The sequence below is a fragment of the Rattus norvegicus genome, chromosome 8 (genome assembly GCF_021556685.1).
Source record: "Rattus norvegicus strain SHRSP/BbbUtx chromosome 8, alternate assembly SHRSP_T2T, whole genome shotgun sequence".
Taxonomy (NCBI): Eukaryota; Metazoa; Chordata; class Mammalia; order Rodentia; family Muridae; genus Rattus; species Rattus norvegicus.
Window position 1 is genome coordinate 52,925,380 of NC_141541.1, and position 17,576 is coordinate 52,942,955.

General features: G+C 42.6%; 2 protein-coding genes across 6 annotated transcripts in view; both read right to left on the bottom strand.

The window, feature by feature from the left end:
• Positions 1 to 1,391: 1,391 nt before the first annotated feature.
• On the bottom strand, positions 1,392 to 9,313 carry Atp5mg (ATP synthase membrane subunit G). The gene is given in 3 exon segments (NM_212516.3): positions 1,392 to 2,701; positions 3,963 to 4,123; positions 9,187 to 9,313. Coding segments are annotated over 3 exon segments (312 nt in total). The 5' UTR covers positions 9,239 to 9,313; the 3' UTR covers positions 1,392 to 2,602.
• A 2,392-nt stretch (positions 9,314 to 11,705) lies between these two features.
• The window catches only part of Ube4a (ubiquitination factor E4A), a 41,840-nt gene continuing 35,969 nt past the window's right edge, over positions 11,706 to 17,576 (bottom strand). For 4 of the 5 annotated variants that reach the window (XM_087561884.1, XM_087561885.1, XM_087561887.1 and 1 more), the window contains one exon: positions 11,706 to 14,491. In XM_087561884.1, the coding sequence (XP_087418010.1) occupies positions 14,365 to 14,491 (127 nt within the window). In that variant the 3' untranslated portion in view covers positions 11,706 to 14,364. 5 annotated transcript variants of the gene reach the window in all.

Sequence of the window (17,576 nt, forward strand, 5' to 3'; positions counted from 1 at the left end):
TCATGAAATTCCTGTTTGAGGTAAATGTGTGTTGTATCTTCCCATGAAATGTTTGGTCACACAATACTTAATTTAAAAAAAATGTATATGGGTGTTTTTGCCTACATTTAATATGTGCATGCCTGCTGTCCAGAGGCCAGAAGAGGACACTGGATTCCCAGGAACTTGTTAGAGATGATTGTTAGCTGCCTTGTAGGTATTGGGATGAACCTGGGTCCTCTGGAAGAGCAGCCGGTGCTCTTAACTGCCAAGTCCTTTCTTCAAGCCTTGACCTTTGACCATCCAGTTCCACCTGCCCTGCTGGCATTACACATGTCCACGTTTTTCTCCATAGAACAGCTTTGTGGTTGTCCCATACCCTACTCCATTGTTCTTGGACTGCATTCTCCTGGTTTGAGGCTGGGGCTCTAAGTAACCTAGACTGGCCTCACACTCCTGCCTCAGTCTTGAGGTTTTCTTTAGGTCATCTCCAGAAAGCCTCTTTTGGTCCATCTTCTCAACATGGTCTGGGTTAGCGTCTTCCAAGTTTATCTTCCATTGTCCTCATCTTAAAACCAGACGGAGCTCTTAGAACTGGGACCAGTCTTGAACAGGTTTCTATGCTAAGGAAGTACTTGGAATTAAGCAACTGAACTATAATGAAAACCAAGCCATCAGTATTCACACATTCCATGAAACTCCAGTCTCTGCAAGGAGACAAGGTATGTGGGAATGATAGGGACCAGCAGCCTGGTGAAGTCCAGTGATCACTACAGGCAGCTATTTTAATTCAGGAAAATGCAGACGCAGTGTAAGTCACAGAGGTGTGTTGTGGGGGAAAGCAGTAGAGAAGACGGAATGTCTTCTGGTGTGACTGCTGCTTTACAACGGAGCATTACATATGAAAACCCACTTGAGTTTAGGCTACAGCAGGCACTGGCTGAATTCCTATCTTGGTTGTGTTTTTCTCCTGGTTAGCTTTATTGGTCATGTACTACATAGAAAGGAAATTCATCTAAGTTGTCATAGAAGTATCCCTACAGTCCTGTGCTATGAAACTTACATGACAGAGTATGTCCAGATACAGCATGACTTAGTTTGGATCACTTGTGTTCCTTTGAACATTACTTTATATTTCACAAGAGAACAGTCTCCATAAAGACCTTGCTCATATCTAGAAGAGCTGTACTGTTTCTTCATTAAGGTATAGAAGCTGTGTTCCAATTGTGGGACTAAAAGGACAAAATTAAACACTACTACTGAAGGAACAATACTGTACCACAGGCTTATGACTTTAAGAACAGGTTAGAATAAGACCCCTGAGCCAACCAGAGACTGCAGGGTCTGCAGCCACGGCAACACTGGATCAGCACCTCTTCTAACATCCTCATGAACCGCTCCACAAGACAAACTGATACTAATCACTGTTTATTTCAGCCCATAATACACTACTTAGAGCCTTGGATGTCACCACTGGAAATGTTATCTACTGGATCTTGCAAAACTACAAAACCAGATTAATAATATATCCCAGTTAGACTATTCTTTGAAGAAAGACAGGATCTGTCTATATAGTCCTGGCTGTACTGGAACTGAATATGCAGACCAGAATGGTGTTGAATTCAGAGACCTTCATGAACACTAGGATGAGAGGTTCCTGTCACAGACTGTCCAGTTACATGGGTCTTTTACCGTGCCCTACTGTCAAAGACGTTATAATCGTATAGCTAAGCATACTACCCTCTTCATTCTTGATGCAAATATTCAATCTGAGGCCTACATCAACATTTTTAAGAATATTGTTTATGAGACAATGCCTCATATAGCCCAAGCTGGCCTTACACTCCTGTCCCTCCCCCATATTTCCTTGTGAGACAAAGTCCCATTATACATTCAGGTTGGTCTTGAGCTCCTTGACTCAAGTGATCTTACATCAGTCTTTTCTGTTGTTGGGCATATGCACTACACCTGTTTAAAGTTTCAGCCTCTTTCTCTTTAGAGATAAGAGCTTCATTGTTTAACTATTACTGGCCTGAAACTGTGTAGTCCATGCAAGTTAGCTTTAAATCTGAAGTGAGCCTCCCAACTACTAGGATTACAGATTTTTTTTTTGGTAGGTGGGAGAGACAAAAGTTTCTCTGTGTAGCTCTGGCTGTCCTGAACTTGCTCTGTTGACTAGGCTGGCCTCGAACTCCGAGATCACCAGCCTCTACTTCCTGGTGTGCACCACCACCACCATTAATTTTTTTTTTTTTTTTTTGGTTCTTTTTTTCGGAGCTGGGGACCGAACCCAGGGCCTTGCACTTCCTAGGCAAGCGCTCTACCACTGAGCTAAATCCCCAACCCAACCATTAAATTTTAAATTAAAATTTTAACCATCATACGTCCATGTACCATGTATATTCACAAGTTTTTCCTAATTGCAGGTTAAACAAACATACACTTAAACCTGTATCAGTGTAACAAAGCCAAAGACGACTAACTTACTATCAGGAAATACTGTCACTGTGCAGTACTTGACAGAGGAAACACTGCCACTGCACAGCTAGCATTTTATTCAGATAGCAGTCTCATTACACATGGTCCAAGATAAGAACTCAAATCAGAAGTTAAAGATTGGTCTTCAAACATCATAGCCAACAATGCCACGTTTGCCTATGATCTCTCCGATATAAAACCACATCCACACCTCAGTGGCCACCAAACCATTCAGCACAGCTTCCTGGAAAAGAAAAAGCACAAATTTTAAGGTACTTTAAAAAGCAAACAAAAACCCAACACATATTTGAAACTGTTCTCAGGATTAACAGAGAATGTAAGGATGATATTAAAATCACAGAACAGTTTTAGCCAAAGCTAGGAATTACTGATACTCAATGTCCAACTTCTGAGAGCCTTGAACTTTCAATTTTGTGAGGCAAACGAGCCTGAGCTTATAAACTGTTTCAAAGAGATCTTTAAAGGCCTGAACTGGCTTAACCCTTTCATTATTATTTTACGAGACACTTTATGGGTCCTAAAACAACCCACATCCTGGAAGTGGCTCACACATTAGACAGGGCATTCACAGGAAGGCTTCTCTCTGAACAGAGACTTTGGAATAAGATGAAGGACTCTGTCTTCTTCCTTCTTTCACTATCATTTGGATTAATTTTTTCCAAGTACTCAGTATCTATTTTATATTCCTGACCAATAAACAAAACAAAATGAAACAAAAAAAAAAAAAAAAAAAAGCAAACCACACATAGTTCTAGAAGGCATTGCTTCATTCAAATGCAAACTTAGAATTACAAAGTCAAGTTGGGGAAAAAAATCCTTCTATAAACAAACTGGACCTTTTTACTATTATTAATAACATTTTTGGAGGTCATTTTCCTCCTTCAGGTGGACCGGGAGGTATTGAAGTCTCCTGACTGTCACCCTCCCCCAGGCAAAGGCTCTGATCACAGCAGTTACTAGACATCGGTGTACTTAAAGTCAAGTTCCATGGGCTGGAAAGATGGCTTAGTGACTAAGAGCACTGACTGCTCTTCCAGAGGTCTTGAGTTCAAATCCCAGCAACCACATGGTGGCTCACGACCATCTGTAATAAGATCTGATGTCCTCTTCTGGTGTCTGAAATACAGTGAACTTATATATAATAAATAAATCTTAAAAATAAAACAAAGCCCAAAAACTATATCAGCATGTTATAATATAGTAGATGGCATTAGAAAGGAGAATGAGGTTCCCAGTAACTCAGGACGCGCACCTTTTTGCTCTATAATCACAACTAGACCAAGACAAAGAACGGCTGGATTACTTCTATTCAGATGACGAAATGAGAAAAGAAAATGTCTTTCCTTGGCAGTCAAAAAAGAGACAATCTCTCATGTTGGAGTTTGCCTTACTGGAAAATACATATATTAATCAAAAGAACTGGAAATATCCCCAGGGAAGACACTTTTCAATCACAAGCATACTTTTTCATTTAGCAGAATTACCTTAACTGTGAGGTGTTTGAAGTTACCAGTTTGGGCACTGTGAATTATATTTTTCATGCTCTGAATAGCTGTAGGGATTTCACCAAGGGTTGGGGGAACCAGCTCAACCCTAGCATAGTGCCAAAATGTGGCCAATCGAGGCTTCGAGTAAGTCACGGCAGCTGCAAAACAAAACAAAACAAAAAATCCAGGGTGAACTCACTACAGATGGAAAGAAGCAGATGTGTGGGCTGGACACAAATATTTATTCATGTATCACATCCACTCACTGCTTGGACTGAAGGTGCACCCAGTGTCAAAGTCAGAGCTGCTGCTCCCTGGTAACAAGAGGCTTTGAAGATGCAGGACACCTGTGTCACAGGGCCACTCCGCCAGGCAGGAAGCTCTGAGCAGTTAATGTCAGACGCACTCACTAGTGGCCAGCTAGTGCTGTATTCATCTTTGAATGGCAAATCAAATGGTGTAAAGTTACTCAGAGCTAGGCTTGCAAGGGCAAACGCTTATGTTCCTTTGTAGAAACACCAGATTTTGAAGAGAGGAGGTTCAGAAGGGGAGAAGCTATGTAGACTGAATAGTATTAATAGTAAGATTGAGGCTCATCACAATATTGGCCACAAGTCCAGAGGAAATTATACCCATTAGTATCCATTCATTTTTGGTATCCTTAGTGATATGGGCTGGCTTAAATCTCTCTTACCAGAGTAGAGCTGCTCCCCTTTCAAACAGTGCACTCAATAAAAATAAAATTTACATGTATTGGTAAGAAGAACCAAAACTAGAATCTGTGCTGGGTGGTGGTGGCTCACACCTTTAATCTAATCCCAGTACTGAGGAGGCAGAGGAAGGCAGAGCTCTGTGAGTTCAAGACCAGTCTGGTCAACCAGTGAGTTCTTGGACAAATAAGGCTACACAGAAAAACCCTATCTTGGAAAACAAAACAAAACAAACCCCTAGAATTAAGCTGAAATTCCTTGATGTAGTCACTATTTTGAATCAATGAATTTAGCAGAAGATATAGTAACAAAAGCAACACAGGGTCTCGGGATATAGCTCAGCGGTAGTGCATGTACAAGATCTTGGACTGAAGTTATAGCAGACAGTGACGGTGACAGAAACGCATACAGAAACAGATGTATGGTGAGGCAGCAGGAATCTGATGCTGCTGGATTAGGATTATATGTACATAGAGGGGCACAGAACAGTCATTCACTCACTTTTTTTTTCTAAACAGTTTTTCTCTGTAACCCTGGCTGTCCTGGAACTCATTCTGTAGATCAGGCTGGCCTCAAATTTACAGAGATCTACCTGCTACTACCGACATCACTCAGCTATTTATTTATTCATTTTAAAAGATTTTTTGGGGGGGACGCTAGAGAGATGGCTCAGTGGTTAAGAGCACTGACAATTCTTCCAGAGGTCCTGAGTTCAATTTTTAGCAACCACATGGTGGCTTATACCCATCTGTAATGGGATCTGATGCCCTCTTCTGGTGTGTTTGAAACAGAAACAGTGTTCTCACATACATAAGATTCATTTTATTTTGTGTGTGAGTGTTTTGCCTGTATGTATGCTTATGTATGTGTGTAGTGCTCAAGGCTGACAGCAGAGGGCACCAGATCCCTTGGAACTGGAATTGTGGTTGTGAGCCACCACATTGCTGCTGAGAACTGAATTTAGGTCCTAAGCAAGAGCTCTTAACTACTGACCAATCTCTTCAGCTCTAGAGACAAGTATCTATGTATACAGACTAACGTGCAATTATAGGTATGTCTGATACCTGCTGAGCTGGCTAGCTTTGTGTCAACTTAACAAAAGCTAGAGTCATTTGGTAAGAAGGAACCTTAACTGGTTGAGTAGTGGTGGTGTCACCTTTAGTCCCAGTGCCCAGGAGGCAGAGGCAGGTAGGCATATCTGTAAGTTCGAGGCCGGCCTGGTCTACAGAGTGATTCCGGGATAGCCAAGGCTACACAGATAAACTCTGTTTCAAAAACAAAACCCCACAAAAACCCCAAAAACCAACCAAAAAGAACCTCAACTGAGAAAATGCCCCAACCTACCAGTTTGGCCTGTGGGGCATTTTCCTGGTGACTGGGGTGAGAGCATCCAATTCACTTAGGGTGCTGCCACTCCTGGGCTAGCGGTCCTTAGGGTGCTGCCACTCCTGGGCTAGCGGTCCTTAGGGTGCTGCCACTCCTGGGCTAGCGGTCCTTAGGGTGCTGCCACTCCTGGGCTAGTGGTCCTAGGTGCTATAAAGAAGCAGGCTGAACAAGCCACAGGGAGCAAGCCAGCAAATAACGCTCGACTCTAGGTTCTTGCCCCGATTTCCCTGGATGATGAATTTCAAGCTGTAAAAATGAAATAAACCCTTTTCCTCCCCAAGTTGCCTTTGGTCATGGTGATTTGTTGTTGTTGTTTTAAAGATTTTATTTATTTTATGTACGTGAGTGGACCATCACTGTCCTCAAACACACGAGAATAGGATCCCATTACAGACGGTTGTGAGCCACCATGTGGTTGCTGGGATTTGAACTCAGGACCTCTGGAAGAGCAATCAGTGCTCCTAACTACTGAGCCATCTCTCCAGCCCAGTCATGGTGTTTTATCACAGCAAAAGAAACTAAACTCAGACATCTGTCCACTGAGAGAACTTTGAAATGGACTGTAGCAGCAAGGAACAAACCCAGAACCTAGAGGGTAATCTGTGAATTCCATTGTTTAATAAAAGGACCCAGGGCTCCTTGGAGAAATGGCCAAGGCCAAGGCTAAGCAGAGAAAATAAAGAGATGACTTATCATGTAGAACCAAAAACTAAGAAGGCATGTCAAAGGGGGCCAATTAAAAAAAAAAAAAAAACAAAAACCTACAGACTGCCAAGTCTGGCACAATCTCAGCAATAAATAACGAGATAGAACTAGATACAAGAAGTATGAAATAAACTTAAAAGAGCCTGTGCAATCTACAATTGAAACAACAAACAAGAGAGAGAGGGAGAGAGAGAAATGGACTAGAAACAGATCTTCCTCACAGAATCCCACTTAATTCATGTAGAAAATGGACTTACCCGCCACTTTAACAGAAAGCCCTCTTGCTCTGGTTACTCGCTTGTAAAGAATGGCTATAGACACATAAGGCCTGTCACTAACAGGATGTCATTGTGATGTTCTTTTCTGAGGGGTAGGTGAATGAAGATAGGAGGTGGATTTGCTGAGAATTCCAGGAGAGGGAGGTGTACACATGAAAATGACTAAAACTGTTACATAAATGTATGAAACCGCCAAAAAAGGGCAGGTGCAGAATGCAAGCAGTAGCCTCACAGCGGAAGACCGCCCGCCACATCAGATCAGCAGATGGGCATGCAGACCATCAGGGCTATCCGTCTCGGGTATCTAAGCAGACATCTCCAAGTGGCCAAATCATGAAAGCAAATATCAGATATAAGAAAGGGAAACAGACACACAAGACAACTAGTTGTAAGGTAATACCCTAGAATGAATACAGACTCAGAGGATATGAATGGAAAAGCTGTGAAACCCACATAAAATTTAGAGTTTAGTTAAGAAAAAAACAAAACAAAACAGAAAAACCAGACTTTGACCTTTCTGGGGGAAGTATGATAATAAAGTTACTGACTTCTTCCTTCAAGCAACATTCCTAAGGAACTGAGAGATCCAGTTAGCAGTCAGTATCAAATACTTTTTACATTCACATCCAGCCTATGCTGCAGAGCAAAAATCTACTTAACGTTCTGTTTTTTCAGAGCCCTCATTTTTCAGTACTTCTAGAACAAGTTATCTTATAATTACAACAGTGGAAAAGGTTTGGGTTTATGTTTCATGACCAAAGTTTACCTTGGCAATGTCTTTTGTTATTTTGTATTTTATCAATAAAACCAGTTTTAAATTCCTGAATCAAGCTACCTAAAAGATGCAAAAGTCATACAGCTGGGAAAATATCCCTATGAAATACTAAAGTTAGCACCTCAAACCATCAAAGTCCAAACGTCAAAGCCTTTTGGTTGCATTGGTGTGAAAACTGTAGCACTTGCTGCAGAAGACCTAATGATTTTACTATGCAAATTCTTTGCAAAACAGTTGTTGGCAGCCTAGCGTTCCGAGGGAAGGAATCCAGTATTTATAGACTCTGGCACTTTAAGGGTTTCAATAGCTCACTACTGTCTGGCTAGTGATGAAGGGGAGAGAAAAATGAATTACTAAATATCCAAGCACAGCAAAACAGGTTCGAAAGCTCAAAATTACAAGTTTTTAAAATTCCACCTTCTAGGGCTGGAGAGATTAAGAACACTGGCTGTTCTTCCAGAGGTCCTGAGTTCAATTCCCAGAATCCACATGGTGGCTCACAACCATCTGTAACGGGGATCCGATACCCTCTTCTGGTGTGTCTGAAGACAGCTACAGTGTACTCACATTTAGAAATCTGACCTTCAACCGCTTTATAATACAGTAAAGAAGGAAATGTAAACTTAATCTCCTGCTTCAGAGATAACAATAATTTCTGCTACTCAGAAGAGAACTGGGGGCTGGGGATTTAGCTCAGTGGTAGAGCGCTTACCTAGGAAGCGCAAGGCCCTGGGTTCGGTCCCCAGCTCCGAAAAAAAAAAAAAAAAGAAGAGAACTGTATCGATTGAGTATACTGCTCAGGCTTGTAACGATTCAGTGTTTATCTGAGAGATCTCTGTCTACCAGTATTTTCAAACAAAACAAGCCCACGAATGCCAAGCCATCGTTCTGAAGACGACTGCTGACAGGCATCGTTTTCTATGCTGACTGGGGTGAGGATATTCATCCCCACGCTCCAAATTCCCTTCGTCGGAATTCTCTAGCATCTGACCAGGATGGTAAGCAAACATAACTTTCATTTAAAATTTCTGGTGACTTTCTAACAACTTCACTGAGACCCAGATCAGCTATAAGGTCTGATGTGTGACCTCTCCCCTGTTACCGTCGTCCTCCCCTTCCTAGATCTCCCGGCACGGTAAGGGGGCGTCATGGCGTTCGCGGCGGAGTGAGGCCGGGCAAAAACCACACGACCACACTTAACAGGCCCGGTTAGGGCCCAACAGCTTGTGCGCCCTAGGCAGCCAGGGACAGGCCAGGCGAGACTGGGGCTTTGCAGTTGCCTCCTGGAGGCCCTCCCGACGCCCGCGGGCCCCTTGGTGCCGCAGCACACTCCTTCCCCTCACGATTCTCTCCCGCGCTGCGCTCACCCGCCACCATCGACGGTGCCTTGTCCGCGAGGTTACGGATGAACTTGGCCATGGTCTAAGGTGGAAGGTTCGTCTCCCCGAACCAGCGGCTGAATGTCACCCCCGTAAGGACCCGCGGAAGGACCCCTTCCCCACTTCTAAGGTCAGGCTGCCCCCTCTATGCCTGTTCAAAATATATAGGTATTGCTTCCGTGTTTGTGGCATCTCATTAGTCAGATTACTTTGTTCAGCACAAGTAAAAACGTAGATATAAATAAAATGAGGCAAGATAACACGTGGAGAATAACGAGATTCCTCAGGAACCAGGCATAACTTGGGACAGCTATTCATGGTGGGCCGGAAGATCGTTGAAGTGGGGAAATGCGCATGCGTCATTGATTTTCTTTGCTTCATCTCCACATTAGCTTGCGGCAGTTTCGTAGCTTTTCAGAAAATATGGAAATCGAGGCTGGAATGCTTCACAAGATGCTTGTGGGTCGATATGTTCGTCTTAAAGGCATAGCAGGGCCAAGACCAAATAAGAACTTTAAGGGGCCACATAGGCCTTACATTTATGTGAGTCACCCAATCAACGACTTCTTTAATTGACTTCATAATTCCGTTTTCCGCCGCAGCCAGCATCAGAATTGGGATCCAACCCGGCTTTTAAGACAAGCCACTAGGAGCTGTGCGGACAAGAGGAATGAAGTCGTGTGTTTTGAGGGTGTGCACTGTGCCAGGCATTTGTAATTCAGTGGAAACATGCTTTGGGTATTGTCCCCTTAGAGACTAAGATTCCTAAATAGTCATACAAAGAGTATCAGTTGCAAGAAAATATAGAAAGGAACATAAGAATAGGCCTAGTGCTGATCTGAGAAAACGTGGAGATCCTTGATGTGTAAGAAAACATACAAACTCCAAGGGCTTGTAACTTTGACATTATGTTTTCTTTTTCTTTTCTTTTCTTTTTTTTTTTTTTTTTTTTTTCTTTTTGAGCTGGGGACCGAACCCAAGGCCTTGTGCTTGCTAGGCAAGCGCTCTACCACTGAGCTAAATCCCCAACCCCAACTTTGACATTATGAATGAAAACCACCACCACCAAAACCGAAAACCCAAAAACTATGTAGGAAACTATTTGATGAGAACGCGTTCTGGAAAAAACCCCAAACTTTAGAAGTAAAACTGATGGGATGGTTAAGTAGCAAGAAAAATTAGAAGTGGGATCAAGGAGTCAGAAGCATTTCAATGTGGGAAAGACAAGCTGCCTTAGACAGTGATGTCAAATTAAAGCAGGAAAGACAAACTGGGTGGTGAAACCTATTATAACCGCATACAGAAAAGCCTCAGGACTGGAAGTTATAGGCCAGTCTTGGACTAGGGTAAGACTATGCATTTGGGGGAAAGATAGGCCAGCTAAGTATCAGCACAAACATCTGTGACATTAATTAGAAAAGGTTTCAAAACCTTAGAAACCAGATTGCATCAATGAAGAAATATGGAAGCAAAAGAATGTCAGACAACCCAAGAGGAAGGTGGAACTCAGGAGAAACTGAACAGTCAAGGACAGGGAGACAGCAAAGAAGGTAGAGGAGTTCGTTTGGGAATGGTGGGACCTCTTCCTTAAATGGGGTGAAGGGAGAAAAGTTTCCAAGTGAGGAATCTGACGAATGCCACCTGAGTGAAAAGGAAATGGGAGACAGAGAACTTAGGGTGAGCAAGGCTACATTTCAGAGTGTCTGAAGGTCACAGAGAAGAGCGCTGGGCAGTGGTGGAACCCACAGGCTTGTGGGTTGTCCAGTTGCCTGTAGTTTAGGTACTGGAGAGTAATGGTTAAATTAACGTAAGCTGAGATTCTGCATGTCATAGATATGGAAACGGAATAAGGACATGGTGGTAAAGTATTAAAAAGTCTATTATTTAGATTGGGAAGTGAAGCCATAAAGGAGCTAATTAGAATAAATAAGCACTCCTTGAGACCTGTCTTCTGAGGACAGCCTCAGGGTGCCTCCCTAAAGCAACGGTTCTCCACTTTCCCAATGCTGCCACCCTTTAATACAGTTTCTCATGTTGTGGTGACCCCATCCACGAAACTATCTTTTGTTGCTACTTCATAACTATAACCTCGCTGCTGTTATGAACTGTAAATATCTGTTTTCCAATGGTCTTAGGTGACCTACAGGTAGAGAACCACTGCTCTAAAGGTCTGTGGTGAGGCCAGTTAGGGTCAGCCAGATCATACACATTTGCTAGTATCTTGCCTTTGAGAAAGTGCCAAAACCCACTAGGTTTTCAGAGGGGCTTCTGAAACCGTCACTATTTCTTTTTGTGGTAGTGGATTTAGCAATGTGTATGCTAAGCAAACTCTACCAAATTTTCCTTTGAAATGTCTTGATAAGATGCCTGACTGGCTTTGAACTCACTTGGTAGCCTTGCCTGGCCTCACCCTCCAATCCTCCTATCATTAGTAGTGGGGATTACAGGCAGACACCATACCAGGTTGCCACTCGCTTTCAGTACTGTAAATAAAGGGATAACAAGGGTGGTAAGTCAGCTGCTCATTTATTAAATACAAGTTTTGAGCAAACTCCCCCCAGGCAAGTCTGACAAAAAGTAACCTTCCTGGAATGTTTCAAATACAGTTGTCGATCGAGTTGATTTCAGTCCAACCTTTTTGCTGTTTTGTTCTTCCTTTTCTGCTCTAGGTTCTTCCCCATTTAGCAGTTAGAACATGTGCACTATTTCCTCACATGCCAATGATGTGGCATCAGTCTGGCTTGTCATGGTACCCAGTGGGCTTTGCCCAATGGCTGCTTAGCAACCAGAACCAAATAAAGTAATGAAGCTTTTGTAGAGTGGAGTGCTGAGCAGCAACTGGCACCTTCGCCTGTTCTGTTAGGCTACTTCTCAAGCGGCCCTCCATTTTCACACACCCACAGAAAGCTATATTAAACAAACAACTGCTTGAACTCTAAATGATTTTCCAAGTTTAGTATTAGCCTCTTGGTGAGTTATGAGCTGACTGAAGTCTTCACTTTCCTTTTGTCCTCCAGCAAAGTCATCACGTAAAACTTGGCATGTCAGGAAGTCTTAACAGATTTACAGCTGCGGCCGAGTTCCAGACAAGACACCCTTTGACCTTTGCAAATGCACATATGTGTCTTACTGTACCAGGTTGGGAGTCCTTAGAGTTTCTTTTTCTGGATTTCTTTAAATTAGTTCACAGAAAGAAGGCACAGAGGACACTTGGTTTCCTCACCAACAGTGGCCTTAAGCTACACACTTGCTTTTGTCATTAAAGGTATTCAGCAGCCTCAGTGGTGTCACAGCCATTCATAGAAAAGTATCAGAAGAGCTTAAAAAACAAAACAAAACACAAACTTGCCAAAGAGGCTTACAGTCTGAAGGTTCAGTTCAGTTCAGAATACAGACAGAGACAAGAGACAGCTCAGAGCTCATCCGCCAGAAAGCTGCTGGGAACAGCTGTCTTCTGGAGGGTCTGTACCTATTTTCCTCCAGTTTTCACTTGTAAAACTGGGCTTTCCCTCATTTTCAAATAAGAGTGTAAAAGCATCCTCCCACATTAGCTTTGGAAAAGTTAAGAGCAGCGGGTAGAAGCTTATTTCATATGCAGTTCATTGCCAGAGAGGGAAAGGAGAATACTACAGACAGGAAATGAAGTTCACCTGAAGAAAAGAAATCCTGTCAATATATACCTAAAGGCCCAGGGGCACACTGAATCAGCCTTAACCTTTTGGCATTTACAGATATGCCTGAGGCATCCCTGTTTACAACAGGTAACATTCTTTAATAGCCAGAGTGAGGTGCTCTCTCTAATCACAAGTTTTCCAGTTGATAACAAGAAAAAAACACACAAAGGACTGCTTATTGCAACTGTGTTGGAACTGAAACACTGCTTTTGTATGTTCTTTTGGAACAGTAATGTTCTGTAAAAGAAGTCACAGCCACATTTTCTTGTCCTTTACACCTCTGGGCTGAGATTGATACTGATATAAAAACATCCCACAAAGGACTGAGCCCCTTATAGCAAAACAGTTGGAGAAGTGGGGCAGAACCACTTTTAACTACCCAGAGATAAGTAGATTTTTAAAACGGCTTGGGGGCAAGATTTTGCTTCAATCTCTATTAATTGATAAACTAAGGCTAGGTGAGAAGCAGCTCTTAGAAGCCAGGTCACAGCCCAAACACTAGCTATATACATCGTATAGTCTTCGGGTTTTACCTGACTAGAACAAGTAAGTGAGAAAACACTGCCACACACTATATAAATCTTACTCGGGAAGACATGATATAATGTGGCACTCAATTAAATGAGACCAATAAAAAAAAGGACACAGTATCTGTGTGTTTAACACATACATATACTGCATTAAGTGTCCTAAAATGACATTTTCATATAGATACAATATTTATTGCCTATTTTACCCAGGCCTAGTCCTTGGAGCACAAAAGAGAAAAGGGCCCCACGGCTTATTTATCCTCTTACTGGAAGTTCCACATATCACTGTCACTCACTGAAAGATCATACAGCTACTTGAATGTCTGTGATGGTATCATTAAGTGACAAGATAATACAAACGTATAAGATTACCTCATCCATCAGCCAGAAAATCTATACACACACTAAGGTATTTGCATTTATCTGGAAAGCAACTCTGCAGTATTACAGAGCTATAGTAAGGCCAGGTGCTTGAGCCCAGACCCTATGGGTAGTAAATACCCAGGACAGTAGGGGCTTGGATGCCATCAGCTGGCACTGAAGGACTGACATCATAGACTTAAAAGCAGTGCTCACTAAAAAAATGTCTGAACCGTCCTTAGGAAGGGAAAGAATAAAATGGCAGGACATTTTTGCTGTTGGACTTAATATAATTTAGGGTAGAAAAGGAAGTAAGAAGTGTAGGAAAACGGAGGCTGAAAATTAGTGATGATTTATAAAGATGCTGTGAGGAGAATTTCCTGTGAGCCAGGGAAACAACAAGGTCTTAAAAATCGTAATTATCATAATTTGCACAAGAACAATTTTCTAATTTAAACAACAAAGAATGAAATACCGCCCCCCCCCAAAAAAAAACCCAACAAAACCGAACAAAGAAAAGGGAGAGGATCAGAGGCAGAAAGAGAGAAAGCACAAGCAACGGTCTACGCCCGGCCACGCTCCCGGGGCAGAGTTCACAGTATTTATTCAAGCTGCTCCTTTTGTTGCTTCCTCTCTGCAAGCCACCGTTGAATTTTTTCTTTCAGTTCTGTGTTTGGCCGGATCTGGTCCATGGTAAGGGGACTACGATTAAAAGGATCTGTTTGGTCACTAGGACAAGAGGAGAATGAAAAGTGAGTTACTTCTGAAAGTTCTAAGACCCTAAGACAGAGTAGAGCGTCTGAGCATCCCATTTGCCCTGTGGCTCAAGACATGGTGCATTGTAACTTCGACTCTGGGGTGAGAAAGAAGGAAATGAACAGGATGTGATGTGAGAGTCTTCTTCACTCACCCTGTCTCTACCTCATAATAAACCTTATTCAACTGCATTCAGATTTTTGTTTTGTTTTTGTTGTATTTTTCTTTCAGTGTTCACACAATGTTTCTCCGGGTAGCCTTGGCTGGCCTTGAACTCTGAGATCCACCTGCCTTCACCTCCCAACTGCTGGGATTAAAGGTGTGTGCCACCACCTTCCCAGTGCCATTCAGATATTGATCCTAGTGGTTTTGGGGTGGGAGAGATAGGCCAGAAGTAAGAGTATTGAATGCTCTTCTTGATAACCTGGATTCAATTTCTAGTACCTAAATGGAGTTTCATACCCATCTCTAACTCTAGTTACAGGGGGGGCAATGTCTTTTTCTAACCTCTGTGAGCATTAGGCTCACATGGTACACCTACACACATACAGACAAAACACTCATATCCATAAGATAAATCTTAAACATTTTTTTAAATGCTATCTTTGTCATCAACCTTTAGATTTCTCTAAATCAGAAATCCTAGACACTTGTGTTATCATAACTCACCATCTGTAGGGGTTTCCTTCTTTTGAAATGGGGTTTTGTTATGCTTCAAATTGGCTTCAAATTCCTAGACACCAATAACCTCCCTGTGTAAATCTTCCATGTGGTTGGCACTGCAGATGAATGTCACCAAAAGGTTCACTGCTTGTAATTTTAGTGACAGATTACTAGGCCACTATAAACTGTTAAGAGATAAGGCCTTGTAATTGACTTTTGATTAAATTAGCTGATTGCTATGCAAGTAAATGCTGATGATGGTTCAGTGCTGAGAGAACTGATCAATAGCACAGTGCTGGCTCAGCATGTACAAGGTCCTGGGTTTGATTCCAAGCTCTACAAAAAAACAAAGCTGGGACCAGCAATACAGCCCTGTGTGTAATGATGTTTGCTGCCAAGGCTGAAGATCTGAATTTGATCCCCAGGACCCACGAGGTTGGAAAACTAACTCCTATAAGTTGCTTTACATCCACACTTGCAAGTGCCACACTCACATGCACATTTGCTCACTTGTGAGTGTGTGTGTGTGTGTGTGTGTGTGTGTGTTACAGCAAAACCAACAAAGAAAGACCAAGACTGGCTGTGATATAGCTTAGGTGGCAGAGTGTAGGGGAATTTTAATCTAGCAACAGGGCTCTGGCAAGGGATCTCATCCAAAGCCCTTCTAGGTCTGTGTGATCTGGCTGGAAAACAGACGCTCCTTTAATCCCAGGAGACTGAGGCATGCAGATCTCTGAGTCAGTCGGCTGGGAGTCAGTGCAGTGCAGCAGAGGCAGTTGGAGCTGGAGAATAAGAATGAGCCAGAGTATTAGAGCATATTGCCAGAGTTAGTGTGAGGCCAAGCAGATCTAGTCAGTGAGAAGCTGAGAGAAGCCAGATTGAATCAGTCAGCTTGGAGAGGACTTTGGGCCAGGACAGCTGAGTTGAACCAGCCAGCCAGAGTTCAGAAAGAGCTAGAAAAAGTGAGTTATCTTTTTTTCTTTCCTGCAGTGAGCCTCTGAGATGACAATTTCCTCAGGCAAATAAAAGATTATAGTAGAGTGCTTGTCTAGCACGCACATAGCCCTAAGTTGGATCCCCAGTACCACATAAACCAGGCATGGTGGTGCATGTCTGTGATTTCAGCACTTAGGAGGGGGAGACAGGATGATTAAATGCTGAGTCCTCCTCAGCTACACAGCAAGTTCAAGCCTGGGCTACATGATACCCTGATTCCAAACAGATCATGATATACTTTAAAGACTGACTGACAGGATTGAGAGCACCAGGCTTCTCATAGACATCACAGAACAGCATCGTATAGTGAAAGTGTAAGAATACCAAAGGAAACAGAAAATACATTTTTAAATATTAAAAAATCCTTAAATTTCAATCAACTTATGTATATTTTAAATAGGCACCATGGTCTTAATACTCCTTTATATCTTTTTTTTAAAGAGAAGTAAGGGGGCGAGTCAAGCAGTGGTGTCACCTGCTATAGTCTAGCACTTGCTTGGTAAGCAGGAGGATCATGAGTTCAAGGTCATTCCAGCTACAGAGTGAATTTGAGGACAGCCTGGGCTGCATGACCTCCTGTCTTTAAGAAAGGGGGAGAGGCTAGGTTGGGTGCGGTGGTGTTTACCCGTGGTCCTAAGTCATCAGGACGTTGGAAGTACTGATGAAGTAGGAAGACTGCTGAGTTTACGAGCCTGAGCCAGCCTGTGTAACACAGCATGACCCTGCCTCAAGAATAAAAAGTAACAAAGCTGGGGACCGCAAAGTTGGGTCAGCAGTTGGGAGGACATGGTGCTCTTGTAGAGGACCTAGGTTTGGTTCCCAACACCCACATGGTGACACAACCATCCATAGCTCCAACTGCAGGGGATCCCACATCTTCTGGCATACATACATGTACCCAAATACTCAAACACATTAAAAAACAATCAACTGACTGTAGGGGGCTGCAGTAAAAAACTCCAGTTACCAGCGTCCCTTCCTCAAGCTGCAGACTACTCTTCCAAAAGTGAAGGTAAGGGTTGCTTGGTCACTGAGGAGCTTCCACTAATCTTTGCCTTCCTGTCTTTTCTCTGGACATCTGCAGGGTGACTGTCCAAACAGCACGCAGCTTGGTGAGTTTATGTTACACAAACTACCATACCCAAATACAAATACAGTAACTGAAGGGAGTGTAAAATCTGAGCTAATTCCTCCTCCCCCAGCTCAAGCCCATTTTTGATATTTTTACAATTAAAATAATTTCAGGTCAGAGCATCATATTTCAGGTTGAGATATTTTATAATGTGGGTACAATTTCTTTTGTTTTTTGAGATAGGGTCTTACTATGTAGCTCTGGCTATCTATAACTTGCTATGTAGATGACAAGAGTTTCAAAGTTATGGCAATCCTCCTGCCTCTG